The sequence below is a fragment of the Paecilomyces variotii genome (genome assembly GCF_004022145.1).
Source record: "Paecilomyces variotii strain CBS 101075 chromosome Unknown C8Q69scaffold_11, whole genome shotgun sequence".
Classification (NCBI taxonomy): Eukaryota; Fungi; Ascomycota; class Eurotiomycetes; order Eurotiales; family Thermoascaceae; genus Paecilomyces; species Paecilomyces variotii.
Genome location: NW_021167150.1, coordinates 282,253 through 306,054, shown reverse-complemented (window position 1 = coordinate 306,054; position 23,802 = coordinate 282,253). Strand labels below are relative to the sequence as shown.

The window sequence follows — 23,802 nt, the reverse complement described above, 5'->3', positions numbered from 1 at the left end:
TATAAAACCACCAAATGCCCAGCGCCACATATGCAAAGTAGTTTTAGCCTCCATATCATAACGTCGTGTAGAAACTCTCTGCTGATGCTCCCATGCCCATGCAACGCCAATCAAGCTAGGCGTCCTCACAGAAAAGCCGTAAAAGACCGTCAATAGTATTTGTTGCTTTTTCCTTCTCCAAGATAGGCGGCAACGTTCCAGATTCTACAGTTGTAGGATCTCCTTCCCTGAGGTAACGTCTCAGAGCAAAGGTCGCAGCCTTGTAGGTGGCATGATACATGGATCTGAATTCGTCCTCATCGGAGCCACCAGCGGAATTCGTCGATGGGCCATTCTCGGGAGCAGGAGTACGCGTGTCGCGCTCTTCTGCATTGAATGAATCTAGATCGGCCTGCGTCGCTGCATGGTTCTTGTTTGTCGACGATCGCGAGTTGCTCCGATGGTAACCATAGAGACGCATACAAGTGAGTATCGTCCTAGTCATGAGGGTTTTATTCTCAGAGATAATTGTAGCGACATCCTTCGGTCCTGATAGGGGATCACTGTTGCTTTGAGAAGATGGTACTTCTGACTTTTCGATTCGCAGACTGGAGGAGTCGTGGAAGGGATTAGGAGTATTTGCTCGGCTGATGGTATTCCTGCCGTGGCTCTTAGCCGTGCTAGGTCTCTGGCTCTCCAGACGATTATCAGCAGGTCTGGAGGCACGGAGGCTGCCGCCTAACGAAAGAGACCGTGCTCGCTGCGAAGATATTCTCTCCAGCGCGTAGTTTCCAATCTCATCTGGTTCCTTCTTGATCTTGATAGGATTCAATGGAGGGATGGACTGAGAATTGGCGTGCGCCATCAACTGCGAGACAGCCTCTCCTCCTTTCTGCCGGACTCTCTTATGGTGCTGCGCAGCGACTTCAAATAGTGTGGCCACCCGTTTGCGCTTGGGACTCGGGGACCGTAGATCCGGGATGAACTCTGCAAAATGCCCATTGCTGCCTAGAGACCTGTTTTCAGGACTCGACGGTGGAGAAGGTAAAGCTTGAGCTTTGCTAATAAGACTGCCTGATAGCGGAGAGGCATATACCCTGAGCTCTCTCTTCACCAGACCACTACCATCCTCTTCTTCTTGCACATCGGGCGACGACGAGACTGGAGGAGTCGGCGGACGTCCAAGCGGAGCCCTGTTCGAAAGGATCCCATAAACCAGAATGTCAGAGATGGGATGTCCGACAGTGGTTCCTCGTCTGCTGCTCTGCACTTGGAGTAGGATACCAATAGGGCATTGTATCGATTGTCCCTTCTCAATGGCATCTTCCTCGAGCCAAATATTACTCAGGAGTTTGCTCTTCAACCACTGCGAACTATCAACATTCGTCGCGTGCAATTCAAGGCTCGGTCCCGCTCGCGCGTACAGGGGTATCAAGGCTGGATTGACAAGAGAGCGGACCGAAAGTTTTGCATCTTTAGGTATAATATCATAATAAGTGTCTGATATGGAACTGAGCAGCCGTATGCCTGTGAGTGCCTTACAGTCAGCAGGGAACAAATGACTGTCCGAAGGGCTGTAAACTCGCCTTTCAACGAAGATTCAGCATTGCATGCAATGTCTCCCGACCACACCTCCATTTTTCAGTAAACGGTCATTCCCAGTCTCACATATTAGTACACCGGTGTTTGTGGCGTAGAATTTACGTAGACTCGTTTGCAAAGACTTCTGTCTGAATCACTGACCTTGAATGATGATGCGCGTGTTCCTAGAACGCGTGATCACGTGATGGAGATACACCCCGCGACAATATTATTGTATGGAGTAGTGGGCCAATCATGTATCTCGAATCTTAAATCGGATTCCCATTGTAAGTGTTAATGTGTCGAAGTGATTCGAGTACTGATGCCCATTTTACTATGTGTCCTATCTGAGTTGGGGCATATATGTCAACGTTGTCTTGAGCCAGCGAACGTTCCTTAGTTACACGGATATACATACATAAAGTGAAACCCGATCATTGATCTCTTCGGCACGATATCTTAAGACTCATATTTTCGATCGTCTAGATTTCTAGATATATAGCCGGGACTAGTGACTCGAGTAGTCGACGCTATCATATACAGTCATATCGCCGACAAGTCTTCATGACTTCATGACTTTCCATCGCGCAAATGCTCTTCCATCCAGTCAGAAAAGATCTTTCCGGAAAGAGGTTCCATATTGAGATGTAGTAAGTCATTAATGAGCACCTGTTCGTGACACTCCCCAGGCAATTCATACACCGTTGTTCGCGGATGGGCAGCCTAGTATATATAAGCATTGAATCCGAGAGAGACCTGGGAGAAATGCTGCAATCTCACCTTCAGTATGCTAGAGAACTCAGCCACGTCGTCGTGCATTACCTCGTCTCCTCCATATAGTATAAGTATATCACCGACCTTGAGATCGCTCCACCACTGTCTTGGTGCAGACAAAGGAGTGTTCCAAGGGTCAACTTTTGCACCACTCAAAACGTTTTGCCCCCAGTAGGCGAGCGCAGAAGGACAAATAATATCCTTGTCCTTGTTGGTTTCCATGGACCGAGCGGAAACATCGAAAGTGACCCATGGAGAGGTCAGTATTGCTTGATATAGCTGGCCAGGAATCTCGAGAGAAGGTGCTAAAGGACTAGGATGGCTAATGTGTAGCAGGAGACCCAGCATCAAGTGACAACCGGCTGAGTTTCCGACGAGGCTTATATTTGAAGGCATTTTATTTGCTTCATTAATGAGGTAATTAAGCATACTAACTGCCTGTCGCAGTTGTCGAGGATAGTGGTTCTTTGTTTCAGAGGCCAGATCTAGAGAGTATCCTGTTAACTCAAAGCAGATGAATTCCTTAGTTGGAGTTTAGCATACCATACGATAGGACCAAGATAGAGACATCGCGGTAACGAGACACATTGTCGTAGAGAAATGATATATGTTGACTTAGCGCTGGAGCGGCATAGCCGCCTCCATGAAAGTAGGCTATCACTCTTGGAGCGTCAGGGGATCCGATCCAGTGGACCTTTGTTCCATCGGGAAGTTGGACGTCCTTTTGGGAAAGACCACGCTTCCTGGAAAATCTCCTACAGGTAGATTCGGTGGATGGAAGGGCATTTTGCTTCTCGACTGCGGAAAGCGCTGTTTGAAACACTCGCATTCCCTCGTATCTAACGTATCTGGAGCATGTTTGGCCCTTGGGGAGCCGAAAAGGTGCCGCAATTGATCTCAAGATAATTATACACACTATGTACGCTTTGCGTGAGAAAGACAGCCCCTTCTAAATCCCAGAGAGAGGATGGTACGTACATGATCTCGCTACTTTCCCGATTAGATGCAGCCATTGGCAGAGGGTGAGTGAGGGAGGCGACCCATCTTTCTCCTGTTGTGAAACGCCCGTAGACATGGATGGCGACGATAAGTGCCTAACACTCAATAAGGAAGTCTCCAATTTCGCGCTCTGACTTGCACGGTTCCTCAGGATGTTTTATCTTACTTGCTCAAGAGATCAAATGGTCCAAGGCGTGCAGGCGGTGTGCACGGTTAACCAGATCGGGAAGCGTTCGAGGCTGCTATCTACGAAAAGAGCAGCTTCACTGAAGTTTTCGAACTTCAATAGTATCAAATCTCGTATTCGGGAATTCTCTACTCCGTATGGTGCCAACCCTTCATGCATGAGATAAAACTAGCCTCTGTGCCTATGATCTTCAGACCAATTCCTCTGCATCAGTGGCCAGAAAATGCCGGAGTGCTGCGGCACGAACACTTGCGTGGATCATCGCCCTGGAGTATTATCCCCTTCGAGACAAAGATTGCCGAGCCCCAGTAAACAAGAAAACAGGATAATATCCAAGCAGATGCCCAAACATGGCAGTGTATACACACCCTGGCCTCAACGTGCGAGTTCGGATTCCGATCCCTGGAGCCCGCGGAGGCCGGGGTTGCCAGTAAGTATCCACTGATTCCACTCTTGTATCACTTATCGATCGAGTTAGTATTCAGTATTCCAGAACAATGCCGCGTAGACTATACTCTAGGCCTGCCGTTCTTTCTCCACAACTTTCCTCTCGACCGGCGTTGTGTCATGGATCTGTTGCAGGTAATCTCGGCCCCTGGCCCTCAGCAGAGCAACACAAACCGCCACATGGCGCGCATAGTAGCTGCGCGCCAGAAAGAAATGAGCATTGTCTCGTTAGTACGATCTGTACCAAGGTTCGTGCGATCCAAACGTAATTAGGGAAAGCCAAAGATTCTTGAAGTTGCATTGCGTGAGTGAATTGACCCATCCAGAGGACCCCGGGTGCGCCCCCAAGTTGAACCTCAGCTCGATCACTTACAACTCTTCCGGTAGACAGGCATATAAATCAGAGACATTCCCTGCTCGACTTCCTCTCCATTCAGTTGTTCATCTCAGACATCCCAGAAAGAACAAAACTACTCGAAATGGGTTCACACATGCTTGAACTACCTCCTCTGGTGCCAGAGCAGCTGGCATGGCATGCATCAGAAACAGATCCCACCATCTGGCAACGTCAGGCCATTGGAGCAGAGTGCGTCGTTGGAATGGAAATACCCAACAAGATGGGAGCGAATGACCTTTACCTTCTGTCTCGATTTCAACTACACCACCCCGAGGTGACGCTCAAGTCGTTGAAGGAGAAGCTGCAGGCCTCCTTGCTCAGACTTCGTTTCGAGCATCCCGAAATTGCAGCTACAGTGACCTGGAAAGATGGAAATACCTGGATCCAGTATCGATCTCCCAAAGATGCAGCAGATGCGCAGAAGTGGGCTGAGCAACGTATCCGTGTGGAAGCTAGCAGCCGTACTGCGCTCGACATTAGAACGGCTCTGGAGGAACAACGGGAGGTTGGAAGTGGACCAGCAGAAGCAGTTACAATCTATGCGGCAGCTCCTGTCGCTGATGAAACCACGAGTCTGGGAGATACGGCCATCGAGTTGGTTCTTTACGCCAACCACGTGTTTCTCGATGGCATCAGCGTCCGAGTTCTCCTGGGTGATATCTTCCGTACTCTAGCATCCGAGCTCTCGACTACGGAGCCAGGTAAACTCCCATGGGGAGAAGAGAGGAACAATTTGGACGCCCCTCTTCTTTCCCTGCTGGATCCCAGTCAGGAGATCGCAGGCCCTAAATTCGAGGCTACCCGCATGGGGCTTATGGGAAATATCCCCCGTATGAGCGTAAGTTCTACTGCCATGAAGGAACGAGTGAACAGTAACTAACGCAACCATACCTATTCTAGGGATCCTGGGGTCTGAAAACACGGTCTGAAAATGTCGGACTGCCCCGATCTATATTCCACGCATTCACAGTCGAAGAGAGCGCGAAACTGCTCCGTGCTGTCAAAGAGCGTCTCGGGCCTAAATACACAGTTACCCATCTCGGCCACGCTGCCGTGTTTCTTGCTCTATTGAAGACCAATCCACCCCCGGCTGATGCCCCTGAGACATTCTGTGCAACGGCTATGCCCGTGAACAGCCGCCGTTTCCTGCGGGAGGACTATGCCAAAGCCACAAAGACATACTATCCCGTATGCCAGTCCTCAGCATTGCTACTATTCGAGGACATCCAGTCCTATGCACCTCGTGACTGCGACAAGGAACAGCTGCGGGAGAAAATCAGCCGTGCCGCGAAACATACCAAGGAGAGCTATGATTTCTGGATGAACCAGCCGTCTTTGCTTCCTGCCTCAATATCGTTCATGTCTCTCATCTCCACGGCTCTGGCTAAGTAAGTCTCTCGAACCATCCTCTATCTGGACAGGATTCAGTGACCATTATCAACAAGCTGACCTCGATATTCTCTCTCTCCAGTAACCAACAAGTTCCCGCATCAACTCCCGTAAGTACCACATCCTCCATCAGAGCCTATAAAACACCAAATCCCAAACTAACGAAACCAGATGTTCACCAGCGACGGTATCAACGAACGCTTCATCCCCCGCGAAGTTCCAAACCCAATTACTCAAGAGAAAGCAATCACCGTGCAGAATGTCCGATTCTTGCTTAATCAATACATGCCATTCATGTATGTCTTTCCCCCAACCACAAAAAGTCACCAGCCCCTAACAAGGGAAATATCCAGGTCCCTCCGTCTCGACAGTTTTCGCGACCGGTGCGAAGTCTCCCTCAGCTATAATGAGACTACATATAGCAACGAAGATGCGGGGTCATTCCTCTCAGAAACGGTAAACCTGATGCTGGCGTTTGCGGAGTAAAAAAGAAGAGAATAAAAGGAAAAAAAAAAAAAAAAGAAAATTCGGAAAGATACCCACTTAATTAGCTACTTGTTCGCATTTGTGGCTCTTATGCATACGGACTTTTCTTCGGAAATGGAATGGTCAAATCTGAGTTTTTCCTGTGTGTATTCAATTTCTGAAAATTGCAATGGTAGGGTTATATCGAATGCCATGGACATGTGATCATGATCAAGATACCCGGTCCTTATCCGTGAGAAATAAAATCAAGTATCCATGGTAGGTAAATGATGGCATCTATAAAGCTCTATCTGGCAGACTACGCAGGAATAACGACTTTATCCTAGTTAAGCTTGCTCTCGATGAGGGAAGGAAACCCCGGAATGAACGTAATAGATTATACGTGCCTTGTCTTATATACAACACGCCTGACCGGATAATATATGCCGTAGCATCGGAACAGTCGCTCTCCGGAAGGAGATACACGCACTTGAAGCTATTTACACTTGTACCCGGTTTGCGCAAACAAAAGTGACTATGTACATGGTACGCAAACGAGATATGCACGCCATCCCTTTTTTTTCCTGTTGATTCTCCACGAATTAGGTCTTCTGGATTAAGGAGAATATGTGTAGCCTGTGCTCCAGGGTGAGGAGTGGCGTAGAAGGAGAGAACAAAAATTTGCAGGAAATAACCTCCCGTCAAAAAAAGGTCTATTAGTTATGCTGTTTCGTTTAGATAAGCCTCCGCCCCTGATGCAGATGATGTTGATGCCAGGCAGATGCAGTGTGCATCCATTCCCCGGGAATTTTGCTGTGGACGCGTTCCAGGATTGAGAAGAAACAAATGAGCAAAGAGATGCGGAGTCGCCGGACATATGCAAGATGTAAACGAGACAGAAGCAGTGAAGTCGGGTATTACTCGAAACCCATTGTGGATATCCCCGCTCGAAGCCGTAATTAGCCGCCCTTGGACAGATAGAAAACCCACGTGCGCCGAAAGAGAAACATAAACTCCGATGACTGTGTGGGAAGGAGTCCCGCTATTAGAAAAAGAAAATGAAACGCCGTCAGGGGCGACTCAAGGAAAAAAGTAGGACTCTTGAGACGGTCAAGCCATCGTGACAAGGAGGACAATCGCTGTTCTCCAGAAACACAAAGAGACAAGAAATATGTATACGGTAGGCCATACACAAGAAAACAAAGCGAATGGGCACCGAGACTGAATGGTGAGTCTCTGATGAGAACCGAATGATAGAAGAAAACGTAGGTCGGCGGCTGGCAGACTCCAAAAGGAGATTGCTGTAAGAGTCTTGTAATCATAACGTGCCACTCATCAGCACGGTCAGGACGCCGGCAATCCTGAAGCTTCGATATGATCAACAATCCGTCTAGCGGATTCCTAATACGCGCCTCCTCCTGATCCTTATCCAAAGAGACAATGCTCTCATTTCCTGGTCGTTAATTCATTGTCATATCATGACTCGATTGCTTGTTCAAGGACCTAACCGGTACACGGTACCGAACGCTTAACACTCCTGCATAGCCGGCTTTCATGCCGTAAAGTCCCGGGCTCTATAGATGCGGCTGCGAGGATCAGAAGCCGTCCAACTTTGGCAGCGACCAGTCAAGCTGCGGCGGTTGGTCGCCAGTGATGTAGACATGACCCCCTTGGCCGTCCTTGACCCTCTCCAGCTTCCTGCTGTCTGGTTTCATGCCACGTCCACTGAGGAAGCCCCTCAGTGATGAAGTAGCTAGTCCGTAGTTACTTCGGCTACTGACCCCCACCCCAGTGTTGGTGGACACGGTGCTGGAGCTGCGCGTACTGCGGATGCTACTCGACACGCTTGCAGAGGGTGCAATGGCGGGAAGAGGAAGTGCCAGTCGAGGAGATCCGAACGAAGAAGGCGCATAATCTTTCGAAGGCGTTATGGGAGAGGGGGGAGACGTGCTTGATGTTGCTGACAGGGGACGGCGATGGTTGGATTTCTGTCCTGCCTCAGCTGAGAAGACGTTGGATTTGAACTCTGGAATGGTTGATAATGGCGATGTTTGAATACTGTCTGAGCTTTCGGTATCCTTGTCTTCCAGGTCTACTGTCTCCACTTTGAGCGTCGGTTGCGCCGCAGGCTGAGAGTTTTGCGCAAGCTCAGTTGCGGACACGGTCAGCTCCAACTTCATCTGCTGCAGCATTGTCCCCAGGCTCGCTGCTGTGGTAGGGCGAACATCACTAGCCGCATCGTCGGTATCTGGAGTATCCAAGCCATTGGCAAGATTATAGTTCCGGAATAAATACCGACGTAAACGTTCGACTTCTGCATCCCACTTCTGGTTAAGGGAGTCCAGCACGGCTTGAACGTCGTGGCCGATCATATGATGAGAGGTGCTAGCGTGTGACGAGGATGATGACGGGGGCTGTGAAACAAAGGGTTCATGGTGCTTCTGCTTGGATAGCTTGTTGACCCCAGACGCGTGATGGCCGACACTCATGGCAGCATGCAGAGAACGCCGGAGCGAGCTGTTTGTTAAGGAATGTGTGCGACTAGAGTCGCGATTGACGCTCTCAATCTCCCGGCGGACCCTCTCAAGCGATAAGGTCCTGTCTCGGTCCATGGTTGGGATATTCAGCAGAGTCTTGTTGCGCGCTAAGCCATTGACAAGTACGGTGAATGACTGTAGATGGATGTCGTTATTTTCGCAGTAGATTTCGCGGAGTGAGGTGTTCTCTTCCAAGACAGATGCCAAGGTGTTTGCGCCCTGTAGACCGAGTTTCTGGTGTTCCACTCGCAGCACCTTCAGAGACTTGTTCTTCTTCAGACCCGTCAATGCGAGGTTGAGGCCGATACCAAACCTAGCTACATCTAGATGCGCATATTCTCCGCTGATATCGAGTTCCTCCAATGTCTGATTGTCCTCGAACATCAGCTGCAGAGCCTTGCAAGTCTCGGGACCGGCATCATAAGGCAAGGATGCCTTGGAAATATCCAAATATTTGAGACTGGTGTTCTTCCTCAAGGCCTCCACCAGCTCTGCGAAATGCTCTTCCTTTTTGAAGTCGATCATCCTCATCGAGAGGTGGGTGGGTGTCTGATTCCTGGCTATCGTGTTGAAGAGGAACGAGCACCCGCTGTCGATCCTGTTCTCATTGACGTGTAAATGTAGGTTGCGTGGTTTTCCACCCGGATTTGACATTGACTGCAGGAAAACTGCGACGTCCGTCGCCGTTAGGCCACATTGATCAAGCCGAAGCTCCCGCAGATGTCGAGATTGATCGCTTGCTAAGTAGGCGGCAATGGAATCGACGGTCTGTTCGTTAACCGCTGTCTGGCTCAGAGAGAGCTCTTCAAGCCTCCAGTTCAGCAAGGTTTCCGGGGCAATCAGCGGTTCTGGTCCAGAAGTTCTGGATATGCGAGACAGATCGATTTTCCGGATATGAGCGAAATAGCCAATCTGTGGCTGAAAGAGCTCCGGGCTCAGGCGACCCTGTACGCCGGCGATGCTGATAGCTTCCAGCGTTTGTTCCTGCGCGGTGATGGTCGAGAGGACGAGGTCGAGATCGTGAACTGACAGCCCACAGTTGCTAACCTCCAGAGCCCGGAAGTGACTCGCTTTCTCGGATGCAGCATCCACCAGATAATCGAGATCCGAGTCGCCGAGTTTGATGCCATTCAGTACGACCCAGTCGACGTTGGTCAGCTGGCGTCTGCAGATGGGAAAGATCGCCTCCGGGATGCCGCAGCCGGTATCGCGGACTCCGGGGTCCAGCGCGGACGGTCGACTTAGGCAGTACGAAAAGTCCAGCCGTCTTAGAAACTTGCTCTTCAGTGCCAAGGCACGAATCTCCTGCGACAGCAGCGACAAGCCTTCCTGTCCTGGGATCTTGATGAGCGTTCCGGCTCGCGTCAGCTGCGCATCTCTGTCGAACCCATAGATGTCGCGCACTTTTTGCAGCACGTCAAGCTTGATCTCGCTGAACGATATCGACCGGAAGGACTCGTTGTATCGCAGGGCTCGCATCACCGCTAGGAGCTCCAAGGCGGAGTAGTTGGGGTTTCTCGCAGAAGCCGGGGGTAGCAGTCGAAAACACGGGGCATCCTCACAGTCGTGATCGACCGTGTATCGGATGTTGGATGTATCAATATCATAACTGGCGGAATATGCAATCAATGTTCGATCAAAACAACCGTAATCTTCGTTGACCTCCACTGGCGTGAAAGCATCAATGTTGTCCAGCTCGCGCGGAACCAGGAAATCGAATGGCTGTCTCAGCCACAGCGGACGTAGGAACTCGGCGATCTGCCGTATCCATAGAGCAATGTCACCCAAGTGCACAGAGGCCAGGAACAGTGTGTTTGAGCTTCGAAGCGGGACACGGAAAGATAAAGAGAAGCTGTCGTCTCCGCCTTGCATCGAGAGTCCAGCCAAAGTCATCAGTCCAAACGAGGTTCCCAGCTCCATATCATTCAGCGACACAATAGAGGCACGGCTGGTGATCTTTTGCAGTGGGATCAGGTGGATCTTGTGCATCCCGATTGCTACATAGCACATCGTAGAGGACAACTTGGAGAGGTCGTCGGATGATGCCCTCCCGACCGACTTGCTCGATGACCGCTGTATCGCGCGGAACATATGAAACTGCTCCGGATCGTAGTCCCGCTCCTGCTGCAGCATCCGCACGACATACTCGACTGATCTTTTGTCAAAAGGAAACGGATCAACCGATCGGGCGGTTTCCGCGGCGGACCGGACGCCCATCAGCCACAGGTTGAGCTCTTCGGGGTCTGCCATTTGCATCTGCATGATTGCCGGTTTATGGGTTCGCTCATCGATATAGGCGACTTCCGCGGTGAAGACTGACGGTCGACTGTCATCCAAGCGATAGACTGCTACGATGGTGTTCAGGGAAACGCTCGCGGCGGAATCGATCTGGGACATCTGCACCTCCTGCAGGGAATGGATCGAGGCGACCGACTGGCGATTGACGGCGGTGGGGCGACTATGGGACGACGGAATCGATGGGAACATCTCGGCCGCCTTATTTTGGTTCTTGAGTCGTACCAAATGCGTATCCGTCAGGACCAGATATTGGTTCTTCTTCCTCCACATGCCCCCCGTCGTCTGGACCTCTCCGTGATGCAGCACCATGGTCCCCAGGGTCCTCCTTGACGAGTCGTCATTGTCTTCGGATGACGGCTTGGAGCGTCCGAGCACTGATTTGTCGTCATCTTCCTGTGAGTGAAGGGAGCGCAACGAGCCGAAGACGGATGCGCGCTTGTTCCTCTGTAAGGATTTCCGCCGCAGCTTCAAGGCCTCCGGGGCCGTGATGGGAATGGAAGTCGCACTGGCGACGCCCTCTGAGTCGGCGGTATCCGGGCGCCGACATGCCAGCGGACTGGGTGCTCTGACGGGGCTCGGGTTGCGGCTGAAAAAGCTGGAATTGCGGCGTTTCTTCTGCAGCATCGACAGACCATCGGACGACGACCGATCGTGGGAGTTGACGGTGTTCGATAACGAAGAACTGAGCACACTGAAACTCTTTCTCCGTTCCTTCTTGTTGTACCCCTCCGCCATGACGAAACTGGCCCACGATGTCCGGGGCGAACAGCTGGTGAACGAGTGGAGGAGACAAAGGACGGAGACTGAGGGGAAACGATGATCGTGAACGACCTGGATGTCGTCTTCCTGGACGGGGGTTATCTCAGCACCATTTCGTGGACCGACGACAGACAGCAGCTCAATTGGATGAGCAGACAGACGGTTTCATGCACCGGGGAGAGGGGGGGTATGGGGCAAGGCTCGAGATAAGAACCGTGGGAGGATGAGAGGACGAGAAGGCAGGTGGACACGATAGTGTTAGGCATAGCACATACAGTTCTGTTATGGCGCCATGAGAAGCAGCCGGAGCAGCAGCAGCAGCAGTAGTAGTCGCAGCAGCAGCGAGCTGGACCCAATGGACGAGATTCCTGTCTCGTCTTGTTCTTGGTGGGTGTGGCTTGGTTTACAATGTCCCTGTCCAGCTGGGTCCTTATCTGCAGACGATGTGCGGCCTAGTTGATGGTGGTTTGACGCAACACGCAGTAGACGTAGATAGCACGAGAAGAAAACCACCCGCGGGGAGATATATTGCGAGCAATGGACAGGACAAATAAAAAGAGTTAACAAAAACGAAAGCGGACTGACTGGGTCTGAGAAAAAGGAGCGAGACAGAAGAGCCAGCCGAGTTTCCTTCTTCCGGATTACTTCAAAAGTTCAGGAACTTCCAGGAACCCCAGGAACCCCAGGACGGACAAGGTTATAGTAGTAGTAGCAGTACTCCAGTTCAGAATTTCTCTTTTTTTTTTTGGCTTCGTCCAGGGGAACAACCGTGGTTGGATCGCGGCTCAGAAAGAAGAACGGGAGGAAGTTTGGTTGAAGGCACAGCCCGGCCGTGTGGGGGATGATGTCAGTGATGGAGGACGCAAACGGGGAGTTTCCAGGCCTGAGCTTCGATCCAGCAAGGCTACGGACAGGAAGGGAAGAGAAGAGAATGGAGAATAATTATGGTAGATAATAATGAATGAATGAATGTGAGCAGCGGAGAAACGAGAGAAGTGGAAAAAAGGCCGAATGCAGTGCGTTCCCGTCCTTGTGCTGTTCGCTTTGGGGATGGATGGAAGCCGGAAGAGAATTGACTTCTCTTCTGTCTGCTTCTCTCTGCACTTACACTAACTAAGAATAATCAATTATTATTATTGCGCTTCACGGTTTCGCGTCCAGGCCGTGCGCCAACAATTGGTGTCTAGCTGTTGCTGGAATTACCATAATTATCCTCTATCGATAACTAACTAGCTATCGCTTCTCGCCCTCCACAGGCCCCAGGCCCAGGGGCCCTTTACGTTGGTCTGTATCTCCTGGACTTGCATCATGGAGTCAACAAATAGACTAATGCGCCATCTGGAGGTAGGGCTGCACTTCTTTACGCCTCCTGATTTGATGTGCATTATTATTGATCGACAGAAGAAGAATACCATAATTCAGTGTGCGTTTCCGGCTGTCGTCACCCACAGAGCTGACAACTTTCTCCCCAACCAGACTCGGGGATCGCACAGCCTTCTGGGCAAATAAATAATTGTGAACTAGCACTACGCTGCCTCTAGTATTATCAGCTAAACTGGTGGAACCCGATCGGACCGGATTCGTTCGTCCAGCTTCCAGGATTGGCAGCTATCGTCGATTACAGCAACAGGGTAATCAGAGCCGATGCAGTCTGGATTCAGAGTGCCATCCTCTTGATGCGGGAGCCAGTGAGCCTTTTCCTTCTCTTGTTTCGGTATCATTCTGATCTGATCTGATCTGAATTGGATTCTGTTTCTTTTTTCTTCTACATGTATCCCCTTACCAGCCCACGAGCCGGTCGCAAATAGCTCCTGTGGCTAAACTGCGGCACGGGTCATGGACCGTGGATGCCGGCTCTCCGGTTGATCCTCCGAATCACTAGAGCGTCGACCAAAAGGACGCCAACTCGCCTGGACGATCTTGAGACCCGGAGCTGCCTTGATAGTCTGGCCTTGCCATCGTATGATTCCAGACTGGTTGCAACTAGCTCAATGGCATGATCCTGCTGCTTACAGTACAGCATTATTGAACATTCATCAGCCGCCAGCCGCTGCTGACGCCTCTGTGAGGTTCTTCCACGACGTTGAATGGCCTTTTGAGCAGTGGCTAAACTTGGCCCAAGTATCGAGATTTGTGTCAAGCCACTTGGACTCTTTTTGATCTCGCTAAGGCCGCTCCCGTCGCTGGTGAAAGGAGTCTTGAAGCAGCTCCACTGGCTAAATTACCCACATGTCTTGCCCTGAAACCAACAGTGCTCGTTTCTTCATGCCTTCTAGAATCTGGCCGACAAGCTTCTCGTCGCGTTTTGTGGAGAGCCGCCCCCGATGGAGTCGAAGATGACGGCTGCCGCGCTCTGTCGTCGAACTCTCGATCAATCCAAGATTCCAATTATAGATGCAAGGCAGATGCGAGGTAATCGACGAGAAAGTCCACTTCACGGTCCTTGGGACGGATGATCTTCTGCACTTTGGTCTGTCAGGACCCAGACGGCAGTCACTGCTGCTCACCAGGGACTACCCAGCTCGAGTTCAATCTGGGGAGTGCCATGAAGACATGCTTCTGATTTCTGGAGTTCCTACAAGAAAAGACGTACAAGTACATACAAACAAACAGCATGTTCACTCATTATCCAAGGATCCGCTCGATTGCTCCCCAGCTCTTGAGTATGTCTGCATCAACCTCTACTCGTTTGCGCGCGCTGCGCCTCTGCCCGTTCTGCTCTTTTGATTTTCCTCATCACCTCCAAGTACTCCGACACTCTCTTCTCAGCCCAGATGCATCCTCCCAGGGTCATCACGGCAATCTGTAGGAATACCTTGAACTGGGGCGTCAGTCCACGGTACACCTGGGACGTCGGGGACAGCCATTCCGAGAAACCCTCCAGGGGTCTGTAGAAGAGTCTTGATTTGAGAAATGATGAGGAGAAGGGGGATGTCGGTCTGGGGCCGGGCTGAGGGCCCTTGGAATGCGGAGTAGGAGGAGGAGTTGGTCCGGCGAAGTTGAAGGGATGCGGAAGGGAGAGGATCATGTGCGCGATGATAGAGAGGGACCCGAACTAGACAGAACGAATATTGTCAGCGACAGGACCATCATGAGACTGCCAGAGAGAAGTCCATTGATGGCTCAACCAGCCTCGTGGATAACTACCCGGAGGCTTATTCCGGCGTTAACCGCAACAATGGATAAACGGCACCAGAGACAAATACGGTATACAATCAGCATGCGGAGCAACGGATAGAGCATACACGCAGAGCACCTGTCGCGAATCCTGTCACAGCTTGTGTCGTCACCTCTTCTGGCGGTTCAATGTCCGCGCGCTGGTTCGAGGGAGGTGGCATAGTTGGAGTGACGTCTAGTATTTGTGCTGTCCCTGATCCAACTTCCGCAATTGAACAATAAGGCGTCAATCGGTAGATCGGAATCTCAATTTCAGGTTGAGCTTTCTATCTCCGAGGGATATCTCCAATCAATGCTGCGAGGAAAGTTGGCACCGCATGCGACCACCAGCTCCGGGTGATCGTCTGCCTAGCGGATCCGGTGAATGCAGGCGAAAGGATGACAGAACGGCGATGATCACGATGAACATTCGATAAGACAGGCGAGCAAGGAAAATGGTATTATCGCTATCTCGATGGATGGAAGACTGTCGTCAAGTTTCCCTCGTCCGGATCAACCGCAAACTCCGTCCGTCGTAGCGGCAGAAACGGATTACCAGCGGTATGATTGGTCCAGTTGCCACGCCGCCTTCTCCCCGCGATTTTTGATCGGATTCGACTCCAACCGCTATCGCGACAAGATCCATTGACAGGCTGAGAAGCTCTCCTGTGCGATTTTCTGTCCAAATCGTGACGCGACAGCCTGTCAGACGGAGCAAGAAAACAAAAAAAGGAAAGATACTCAGACACCATGGCGCAGCCCCGCCGCACCGTCTCCATCTCCCGCTGGACCAACGAGACCAAGATCCAGGTCTCGCTCTCTCTCGATGGAGGTGTTCTTCTGCCCTACGAGGAGACGTCCCATTTCCCAGCTCCATCTGATCCTGAAGAAGCCGCGGCTGCAAAGCGCGGAATTGTCCCGCCTAAAGATGCCGGCCATGCTACGCAGTTCACTTCCAGCCAGCAGATCACGGTCAGCACGGGCATTGGCTTCCTAGACCACATGCTGCATGCGCTGGCCAAACATTCGGGATGGAGTTTGGCCATCCGGGCCAAGGGTGATCTGTACAGTATGTTCTTTCTCTCGAGGTCATCCAGCGTTGCGAAATAGTATGGCAGGTAACTAACTTATTTCCTCGTTGCAAAGTTGATGACCACCACACCACCGAAGACACCTTCCTCGCTCTTGGTACCGCTTTCACCAAGGCTCTTGGTGCGCGTACTTCCCTTGCTCGTTTCGGCCGCGGTGATGCTCCCCTGGACGAGGCCCTCTCGTGGGCCGTCATCGACCTGTCGAATCGACCCTACGCCGTGATCAACCTGGGCTTCCGCCGCGAGAAGATTGGCGCTCTGAGCACGGAGATGATCACGCACGGTCTCGAGAGCTTTGCTCAGGCAGCCGGTGTTACTCTTCACGTGGGCTGCTTGTACGGAGAGAATGACCACCACCGGGCTGAGAGCGCCTTCAAGGCGCTGGCGGTTGCTATCAGGACCGCATGTACCCGGAGAGCCGCTGGAGAAGTCGGTGCGGGCGACGTGGTGAGCACGAAGGGAGTATTGTGAGCTGGTTAATTTAGTCAGAACGATTACGCGATTTCCGATTTATGCTCAGTTCGTCATGCTTATATATATAGAAAATTCCCAGCAATTTGGTTTTCACCGAGGTCGTCGACCAGAAAAGAAGCAGAGGTTTCATTACAGTTCCAATGTCTGCGACATCTATTTACCAGGTCCACGTATTGTATGTACATACATAACAGCAAAATATAGACTACCCAGCAAGTACTGCGTACTGTCTTTCTTTTGTCATGCTTGACTAGAAATAAATCCATCACTCTTGATATCACTACGTCGACGGTATTCTGAAAGATAAAACTGAGCAGCGTCAATCTCAACTTAGAATAGAACTCTATTCATCGAATTTCTCAAGTTTCCCTAATATGTACAATTGAAGATTTCATATCCACACCATGTCCCTTCCCTTCCTATCCACTCACTCAAACAACCCATCAAATGCAAACAAGCAAGCAAGCCAAATGCAACATCCCCAGGTCCAGCCCATGGGAAGAAGAGAAAAAACAATATGAATTTGTTCCCGTTTTCATTCACGAATCGACCCCACGATCATCCATCCACATATCCCATCCCTTCAAAGGAAAGACAAAAGCAAGGACAGACAGACAGTGAGACTCAATCACAAACTAACACCCAAAGCCTCCACAGCCCTCTGCCAATACGCCTTCCTATCATCCGTGACAGTAGTGCCCACACACTGCGAGATATACGCCTCCCAACCACTCTCGGAACCAGTCTGGAGCTGTTTGCGCACGGAATCCTCACACTGCGTCGTGAGGAACCAGGCGCCGGAGCCGAAGTCGTAGTCTTCATTAGCGAGGAGCAGGTCGAGGAGTCCGGCTGGGTTGTTGGTCACGGAGGAAAGTTTGGTTTTGAGATCTGGGAGTGATGAGGCGTATTTGCTGTTGTAGGTGGGGGATTGCATGTTGCGGGCTGTTTATTATATTATTGTTAGTCATTTTGGTTTGGATATATATATATATATATATGAAATGGGAAAGTAAACAGTAAAAAAAAAGTGGTATACTCACTCCCCTGCCCCGCCACCCCCGGGAAATGATTCTTATTATACTTAAAATCATCACTTTCAAACGCCATCAGACTGATCACCGCCGCTTGTTCCGCCGCCGACGTCACCTTGTATGTCTTGAACGAGTTGGCGATATGTGTCGCTGCCTGCGCGGCCGTAGCGCACTCCCCTGCCGCGGGGGCGTTATCGCATGATGCGGATTTCGGGGCGATAGCTTCGATTTGGGAGGTGGTTATGGCGCTGGTGGAGCGTTCGATTAGAGCTGCTGCTGCAGGAATGGGGATGGGGTTGGCGGAGGTGAGGAGGAATGTGAGCGATAGGATGGTGAGGGTGGTTGAGCGCATGGTTGGTGGTATGTATTGAGAAGTACTTTGGTTTTGCGTTGAGGGTTGAAGAAGAAGATGCTGAAGATGAAGATGACGATGTCCTTTTTCTTTCCTCGTTTCTTTGTTATATTCCAAACAAAGAGAGAATAACACGCTGGTGATATCTAATCGAACCGCGTGGGTACTGTATATCCAGAATCTGTCTCTATGTATGGCACAGCCAAGCAACGAGTGTAATATGATTCAACACCGATGAAACTTCAAAAGGAGCTTAAAACTCTCAGCTACCTCGAGAGCCAAGAAGGAAAAAAAGAAAAAGAACGACTTTAAATCCCCTAAAGATATCCCCAGAAACAATGACGCAGTTGGACGAGGAATGACTCCCAGAGGCGCAGGGAATGGACCGGACCACCTTTTAAACTACATAAACTGACTGACTGACCTGAATTCTTCACGGGCTCCATCCGACCAAGACACGATACTAGTCACATATGACGGTTCACCCCGCCGGATCAAACTATGCTATGTAGTCTAGGTGGTGGTTTGTTGGTCTTGCATTGATTCACATGTAAGTATCAAGGGGGTGGTGGGTGGGAATATCCAATATGAATGAATGAATGAATGAATGAATGGATAAATGGTTGTGAAATGCAGTACTTTAACTTATCTAGTTAGCATATAGCATCCTATCGTATCGTATCCTATCAGTGATTCTGCATAGTAGCGGTAAAGCTAGATAATAATGGAGAGTTCCTACTCTCTTCGAAGGAGGCGAGTCCTGCATATGGCATACACCAAACCTCTAGCAGAGTGAAAAGACAAATCCAATCAGTATCCTGCCCTGTCTACCCCTCAAAACCAAACCTATCCGTTATGTTTTAGACCATCTTTCACGCAAGGCACAGTCACATCGTCATTGGTCTATCGTTTCTCGCAGTCTGAAACGTCCGTCTGAAACATCTGAAGGATTTGCCATCCCCCCCTCCCGGGCCAGTAGGAGAGATCGTCACTGCGTTTCTTGTCAGTAAGTTACTACTAGCATTAACTAACTATCTTCTGAGCTTGTTTGACCTCGGATGCAAGCTGAAATGTTCGGACAAACTAGTCTACTGCAGGGGGTTATTGGTCTACCCCGTATTGTATCCAGAGTTGTTTCTCAGGAACGGAGAGCGGATCGAACCTAAACAATGAGTTTGGACTTTTCGCTGTTCGTTTTCTTTTCGGGTCTAGGGCTTATTAGTTAGTTAGGTAGGTACTTGCTTCTCGACAAGTAGACATGTGGCACTTTCTGGAGAGATTTCGATCTGCAATTTTGATGATTACTTTTTTGACAAAATGCGGCAAGGGAATAAAAAAAAACCTTGCTATAGCATAATTCAAGAGAATCCTGTTCTCCTCACGTCTTTTACTGTATTGCTTCAGATGTAATGAAATCCACTTATTTATTTGTTGCCCGCTAGGGCTAGGCAGCTTGTTATCGGCCTTGATGAGCGAAGGTAAGTCTATAGCTGTTTTAAAAAGAAATAACCAGCAAACCACACACAAGAATCGAAAAAAGTATCTGTCACAAAATATAGAAAAGACCATCAAGACAAGAAGCCTGATATGCTGCGGGTGCGCTGCCCTGCGGATCACCTCGCATGCAAACTAAAAACGTAGTTAAGAGGGGTCATGTCACCAAAACAGTATACACAAACAGTCCCGCTTCCTTGAGCGCATCGGAAGAGATAAGAAGACGTCCTCCCGGAATCTCAACAGGAACCTCAAACAACACGCAGCGCCAAACACATCCAATAGTTACCGACGTAGATGATAAATCACACTTGATCCGCTCGATGACTGAATATCAAGGCAATCGCCGTTCCCAAGAGACGCAAAACATGATGTAAAACAAAAACTCAGAGCGCGCGCGCTTAATCGCGTCTGCTGTAAAGTTCGTACGTGGTTTCGATGACGCCGCACTCCTCATCCTTGTTGGCGCTGACTCGGCGCAGGAAGTTGGGCATGCGCAGCGGAGACTTGGACCGCGAGACCGTGGCGGCGCCTGGGATCTTGCGGTAGCGGTAACGGTACTGGGCACCGAGCAGCAGCAGACGGCCATATGCCCACCAGACGGCGAAGCCGACAACACCAGCGAGGACGAATCCGAGGACGGTCAGGAGCATCCAGTGTCCACCCATCTGGAAAAAGCGTTAGTAAGTCCGTACAAGGCAATTCATTCGAAGAGAACCGCAAACTCACCCAGAAGATCAATCTCGCGTCCTTTCCGTGCCAGCTGTTACCCTTGTGGTGGGTGAAGAAGCTCCAGGAGTGACGGTTGTACTCGTCCTGCATCAGGATACGGACCCGACCCGACTCGCTGGGCTTGTCGCCCATGTACTGCTTCCAGATGACCGACAGGAACAACGGACCAGTCGAGTACATGACGGTGATGTACGGAAGCAGCCAGCTCCGGTCGTAGGCCTGCAGGGTCTCAATCACGCGCAGGAAGAAAGGGTGCTGAGGAACGGAACCCATAGCGTCGTTCGAGATACCTGTAGGAGCGGTGCGACGAACCCAGGCCGGGTAGGCCAGGAGGGGATCCAGACGGCGGTTGCAGCCCTAAGTATAATCTGTTAGATTCTCTTGCGCGCGCCTTCGCGTATGATCATGTCCAAATACTCACATCATCCAGATCGATGTAGGTTCCACCATAGTGCGCCAGAACGAAATATCTGATCGAGTCTGCGCGCTGAATGGGGTACTCGTAGCCATCGAAGGTGTCCAAGAACCAGGGATACTCAGCAGCGATGAAATCGCGAGCCTTTTCGTTCGTCCAAAGCTATAGGGCATTTGTTAGCATGTGTCTTCCCACAAGCATTGCGTCCGTCACATCATCTGCAGAGCCACGTACAATGTATTCATAGTCAGGATGCAGGTCAATGCAGCTCTGCTGCGCTTCCTGCCAATGCAATGGAATGCTCTCGTTCTTGTATGTCTGATGAATGATCTTGGGGATGATCTGGGGCCGGGTCTCGATCAGACTCGAGTTGGGCGACGGGATATCCGAACGGTGAATGGCATCTGCGGCCGCATCCTCCACCAACAAGCTCAAGAGCGTGAAGACGCTCCGGACTAGGAACGTGATGATCAGGACGTTGACCAAGATGAAGATGACAACACCGCGCCGCATTGTGATCGATGGTATCCACACAACGTGGTTCTTTTGTTCTATGTGAAATTGTTGAAGAGTATTAAACGGGATAGAAAGCACGAGTCTATGGTCGTAAAATGGTCGTCGCAAGGTTCGTTTGGTGATTGAAGGAGAGAGGTCTCAACTGGTCCTTTTTTCCAGGGCACAGGAGTTGACGATGCTGGAGCCCTACTGCGGGCTGCAACAAGCTGCTATCGACGGAGGCCCAGGGGCATGTGATGGCCAGAGGGAAAGGACAGTAGCTGAATTGAGAAAGACTGAATTCCACAGACAGGGTATGAGGAAGACAGTCACCAGGGTACGTGACCTGGGGTAAGATAGAGATAAGGGTTTCTGAAAAAGGAGTGAGGAGGGACCCGTTGTAGGTAGTTTTATTCAAAGAAGAAACCCGGAGGCGAAGCTCCACGCCAGCCAGAACTGAGGATGGGGCAGTGAGAGAGAGAGAGAGAGAGAGAGAGAGAGAGAGAGAGTTTACTCTAGATAGGACCAGGAATTAAGGAATGACCAGGACGAATGAAAAACGAGCACGAAAGGAGAGACTGGCGATGGCAGCATTGACAGCGCGAGATGGGCGTTCAGGAGAATGATCCGTGTCGACGGACCCATGGATTTGGAAGGGGAAGTTATCGCAGGCTTGGATGAGCGTGTTTTAGCCGTCTAGCTTAGTGTAGTTTAGGGGGAGGTTGGAAGACAAGAAGAAGGCTGTGCTCCTGAACTAAACGCTGACCAGTATAGCGTGCCTGGAGGGTCTCTCAACGCGCCGTGTAAGGGGGTTTCTGGGGGAGCTTGCTGGTCGGGGAAGCGCAATTAGTGCTGCTCCAGGGCAACCAAAGTCGCAGCGAAATGGACGCCATCGTGGCGGCCTAGCGGCGATGGTTGGCCGTTGGTTGTTCTTCTGGAGTAGAATATTCGTGTCGTTGTCAAGCCTCGCGGTGGCCATTCCTGAGGATTGAGCCCGTGGGTCGCGGGGCAAAGAAGGAATGGTATACGCGATACGAGGCCATCATGCATCATGGTCTGCCGGCCTGACCATGGAAGGGATTGCGCAGCCCGTAGATCGAAAGCGGCGCAGTTGTGAGATTTATCGCAAGTACGTACAGTAATAATAATAATGATAATAATAGTTCATTATTATTATGGCAGTGTGATAATTCCATTCTATACCTTAGCTAAGTATTATTCTTTTTATTCTGGCTCGACTACCTTAGGTATGTACTGTACCTCTCTTCAGACTCCCGAGAATCGCCTAGCAGGAATTGCGATAGCCCCAAGTACCGGTACTTCCCCAACGCCCAGCAGAGAGCGGCACGGCAAGTACCTGTACACCTCCGTATTCGTATCCCTGCCGCTCCCAAACTGTTTCGGTCTCAGCGTCAACGTCCAACCTCGGCCGATCTCTCACCAAGCAATAAACAGTTTAACACGGTGTCTTAGCAACCTAGTCTACTGGCCTTTTTTTTTTCCTTCTCTTTTTTTTCTTTTTCCCTTCGTTCCCTGATCGACCACCCACTCCCTGTTCAACATCTCTGCCTCCTGCATGACCCATCCCAGCGTGCGGAACAAGAGCACAGCAGTGGCAGGGAGTTCTGGCGCAACACCACGCCATACGTGTTCTTATTTTACGCTTCCTGCGCCTTTTCCCACTCGCCATCTACCTATTTTCCGTCTGGTGATTGGTCTTGCACCGGCGCCGGCCGCCACGAGTGCGCAAGAGAACAGTAGTTAGATCAAGACGCTAGAACAGGGTTGGTGCATTGAGCCGCCGATGTCTGATCTTCCGTGTTCGTTTCGACCACTGTATGATTCTCAAAAGCCGTCGAACCCACGGATCGTTGGACTTGTCTGCCACCAGTGGCAATAGTGGTGTAGCCCCAAATAGCTAAATAATAATTATTTTCAACCTGGGGCATCTTGGCTTGTCCATGGACCGGTTGATCGCGCCCCCACGGAGCCAAGAAAGGTTCACGCCAGGCACAAAAAGACCGGCGGCTGGTTCAAGTGGCGGGTCAAGTCCAATTAGCGGCGCTCGATGACAGCCTGAACGCGTGGACGACCACGCACGATGTCTGCTCGATAGTCTAGATACTGTCTGAAACAGACAGGATAGAATATACGTCGGGGATGCTTTTTCTTCTTCTTCCAGATATGAGATACAGCAGGCCAGGTGAGGAAGGTGGCCTAACTATACCTAGGTACTATCTCTAATAATGCACCTAACCACACGGCCTCATGATTTGTTCGGACCAACCCCGGAAGTCGTTGCACGCACGTTCTCTGCTTCTTGGCAGCAATGTATTGAACAAGTCTTTGTTTCTATGCAGTCTAAAGCAGCAGTGTGAAAGAAAGAAAAGTCTTATCTGGAGTCTCGTGTGACTGCGGTCAAACCCCGTGGCCATTATTTGGTAGAGCCTATCTAGAGGATGCAACTTCCAGCAACAGACAGTGCCTAAGTCAATGTGAGAATCGCGGTGGCTTGCCTCGAGGACTTGTCGTCGACCAATCGAGATTCGCACATCCTCTAGATCGAGTCCATTTCTCTCTCCATGCGACAAGTCCCTCATGAGGTGATTGTGCTCGCAGGAAACAAAAAAAAACTATGAAATTGCGATGCTAACCGAGGCAGACTCGTCAAAAGCCGCACCAAACAACCAAAATTGAACTCCATCGTAATAATAATAATAATTACTACTTCTGTTCCAGCCCTGCGTGGA

General features: G+C 50.6%; 8 protein-coding genes across 8 annotated transcripts; 2 read left to right on the top strand and 6 right to left on the bottom strand.

Annotated features, from left to right (window-relative positions):
• Positions 1–29: 29 nt before the first annotated feature.
• Positions 30–1,985, bottom strand: C8Q69DRAFT_74727 (hypothetical protein). Its single transcript, XM_028633988.1, has 3 exons — positions 1,979–1,985; positions 1,566–1,907; positions 30–1,506 (listed from the first exon to the last, which is right to left on the bottom strand). Exons 2-3 carry the CDS (start codon positions 1,615–1,617, stop codon positions 116–118), a joined length of 1,443 nt encoding a protein of 480 aa, XP_028482540.1. The 5' UTR covers positions 1,618–1,907; positions 1,979–1,985; the 3' UTR covers positions 30–115.
• C8Q69DRAFT_74542 (Alpha/Beta hydrolase protein) lies at positions 1,839–3,585 on the bottom strand. Its single transcript, XM_028633987.1, has 5 exons — positions 3,313–3,585; positions 2,878–3,249; positions 2,341–2,819; positions 1,979–2,283; positions 1,839–1,907 (listed from the first exon to the last, which is right to left on the bottom strand). Exons 1-4 carry the CDS (start codon positions 3,407–3,409, stop codon positions 2,131–2,133), a joined length of 1,101 nt encoding a protein of 366 aa, XP_028482539.1. The 5' UTR covers positions 3,410–3,585; the 3' UTR covers positions 1,839–1,907; positions 1,979–2,130.
• Positions 3,586–4,073: 488 nt separating this feature from the next.
• C8Q69DRAFT_74462 (15-O-acetyltransferase Tri3-domain-containing protein) lies at positions 4,074–6,536 on the top strand. The gene is made up of 6 exons (XM_028633982.1): positions 4,074–4,271; positions 4,359–5,202; positions 5,265–5,752; positions 5,836–5,863; positions 5,925–6,049; positions 6,107–6,536. The coding sequence occupies exons 2-6, from the start codon at positions 4,447–4,449 to the stop codon at positions 6,237–6,239; spliced, it is 1,530 nt and encodes a 509-aa protein (XP_028482538.1). The 5' UTR covers positions 4,074–4,271; positions 4,359–4,446; the 3' UTR covers positions 6,240–6,536.
• A 1,141-nt stretch (positions 6,537–7,677) lies between these two features.
• On the bottom strand, positions 7,678–12,281 carry C8Q69DRAFT_74464 (hypothetical protein). The gene has a single exon (XM_028633983.1). The coding sequence runs from the start codon at positions 11,786–11,788 to the stop codon at positions 7,814–7,816; it is 3,975 nt and encodes a 1,324-aa protein (XP_028482537.1). The 5' UTR covers positions 11,789–12,281; the 3' UTR covers positions 7,678–7,813.
• A 1,879-nt stretch (positions 12,282–14,160) lies between these two features.
• Positions 14,161–15,305, bottom strand: C8Q69DRAFT_74500 (hypothetical protein). The gene is made up of 2 exons (XM_028633986.1): positions 15,058–15,305; positions 14,161–14,867 (listed from the first exon to the last, which is right to left on the bottom strand). The coding sequence occupies exons 1-2, from the start codon at positions 15,148–15,150 to the stop codon at positions 14,487–14,489; spliced, it is 474 nt and encodes a 157-aa protein (XP_028482536.1). The 5' UTR covers positions 15,151–15,305; the 3' UTR covers positions 14,161–14,486.
• On the top strand, positions 15,280–16,560 carry C8Q69DRAFT_74467 (imidazoleglycerol-phosphate dehydratase). Its single transcript, XM_028633984.1, has 2 exons — positions 15,280–16,037; positions 16,115–16,560. The coding sequence occupies exons 1-2, from the start codon at positions 15,719–15,721 to the stop codon at positions 16,528–16,530; spliced, it is 735 nt and encodes a 244-aa protein (XP_028482535.1). The 5' UTR covers positions 15,280–15,718; the 3' UTR covers positions 16,531–16,560.
• A 601-nt stretch (positions 16,561–17,161) lies between these two features.
• Positions 17,162–17,916, bottom strand: C8Q69DRAFT_509475 (hypothetical protein; the record flags this gene model as incomplete). The annotated part of the gene is made up of 2 exons (XM_028633095.1): positions 17,162–17,475; positions 17,574–17,916. 2 exons carry the CDS (start codon positions 17,914–17,916, stop codon positions 17,162–17,164), a joined length of 657 nt encoding a protein of 218 aa, XP_028482534.1.
• Positions 17,917–19,648: 1,732 nt separating this feature from the next.
• C8Q69DRAFT_74494 (nucleotide-diphospho-sugar transferase) lies at positions 19,649–21,438 on the bottom strand. Its single transcript, XM_028633985.1, has 4 exons — positions 20,792–21,438; positions 20,564–20,719; positions 20,140–20,499; positions 19,649–20,078 (listed from the first exon to the last, which is right to left on the bottom strand). Exons 1-4 carry the CDS (start codon positions 21,068–21,070, stop codon positions 19,812–19,814), a joined length of 1,062 nt encoding a protein of 353 aa, XP_028482533.1. The 5' UTR covers positions 21,071–21,438; the 3' UTR covers positions 19,649–19,811.
• Between the last annotated feature and the right edge of the window lie 2,364 nt (positions 21,439–23,802).

What these genes read in the sequence shown, in the direction of transcription:
- C8Q69DRAFT_74727 (XM_028633988.1), bottom strand. Translation starts at nt 1,617, where the DNA reads ATGGAGGTGTGGTCGGGAGACATTGCATGCAATGCTGAATCTTCGTTG. An exon ending in TGCTGAATCTTCGTTGAAAG is followed by an intron (nt 1,507 to 1,565) that starts GCGAGTTTACAG and finishes AGGCACTCACAG; the next exon opens with GCATACGGCTGCTCAGTTCC.
- C8Q69DRAFT_74542 (XM_028633987.1), bottom strand. Translation starts at nt 3,409, where the DNA reads ATGTCTACGGGCGTTTCACAACAGGAGAAAGATGGGTCGCCTCCCTCA. An exon ending in CGGGAAAGTAGCGAGATCAT is followed by an intron (nt 3,250 to 3,312) that starts GTACGTACCATC and finishes AAGCGTACATAG; the next exon opens with TGTGTATAATTATCTTGAGA. An exon ending in TATCTTGGTCCTATCGTATG is followed by an intron (nt 2,820 to 2,877) that starts GTATGCTAAACT and finishes GATACTCTCTAG; the next exon opens with ATCTGGCCTCTGAAACAAAG.
- C8Q69DRAFT_74462 (XM_028633982.1), top strand. Translation starts at nt 4,447, where the DNA reads ATGGGTTCACACATGCTTGAACTACCTCCTCTGGTGCCAGAGCAGCTG. An exon ending in ATCTCCACGGCTCTGGCTAA is followed by an intron (nt 5,753 to 5,835) that starts GTAAGTCTCTCG and finishes CTCTCTCTCCAG; the next exon opens with TAACCAACAAGTTCCCGCAT. An exon ending in AAGTTCCCGCATCAACTCCC is followed by an intron (nt 5,864 to 5,924) that starts GTAAGTACCACA and finishes TAACGAAACCAG; the next exon opens with ATGTTCACCAGCGACGGTAT.
- C8Q69DRAFT_74464 (XM_028633983.1), bottom strand. Translation starts at nt 11,788, where the DNA reads ATGGCGGAGGGGTACAACAAGAAGGAACGGAGAAAGAGTTTCAGTGTG.
- C8Q69DRAFT_74500 (XM_028633986.1), bottom strand. Translation starts at nt 15,150, where the DNA reads ATGCCACCTCCCTCGAACCAGCGCGCGGACATTGAACCGCCAGAAGAG. An exon ending in TCGCGACAGGTGCTCTGCGT is followed by an intron (nt 14,868 to 15,057) that starts GTATGCTCTATC and finishes CGTTCTGTCTAG; the next exon opens with TTCGGGTCCCTCTCTATCAT.
- C8Q69DRAFT_74467 (XM_028633984.1), top strand. Translation starts at nt 15,719, where the DNA reads ATGGCGCAGCCCCGCCGCACCGTCTCCATCTCCCGCTGGACCAACGAG. An exon ending in GGCCAAGGGTGATCTGTACA is followed by an intron (nt 16,038 to 16,114) that starts GTATGTTCTTTC and finishes CTCGTTGCAAAG; the next exon opens with TTGATGACCACCACACCACC.
- C8Q69DRAFT_74494 (XM_028633985.1), bottom strand. Translation starts at nt 21,070, where the DNA reads ATGCGGCGCGGTGTTGTCATCTTCATCTTGGTCAACGTCCTGATCATC. An exon ending in CCTACATCGATCTGGATGAT is followed by an intron (nt 20,500 to 20,563) that starts GTGAGTATTTGG and finishes GATTATACTTAG; the next exon opens with GGCTGCAACCGCCGTCTGGA. An exon ending in ACGCGAGATTGATCTTCTGG is followed by an intron (nt 20,079 to 20,139) that starts GTGAGTTTGCGG and finishes CGCTTTTTCCAG; the next exon opens with ATGGGTGGACACTGGATGCT.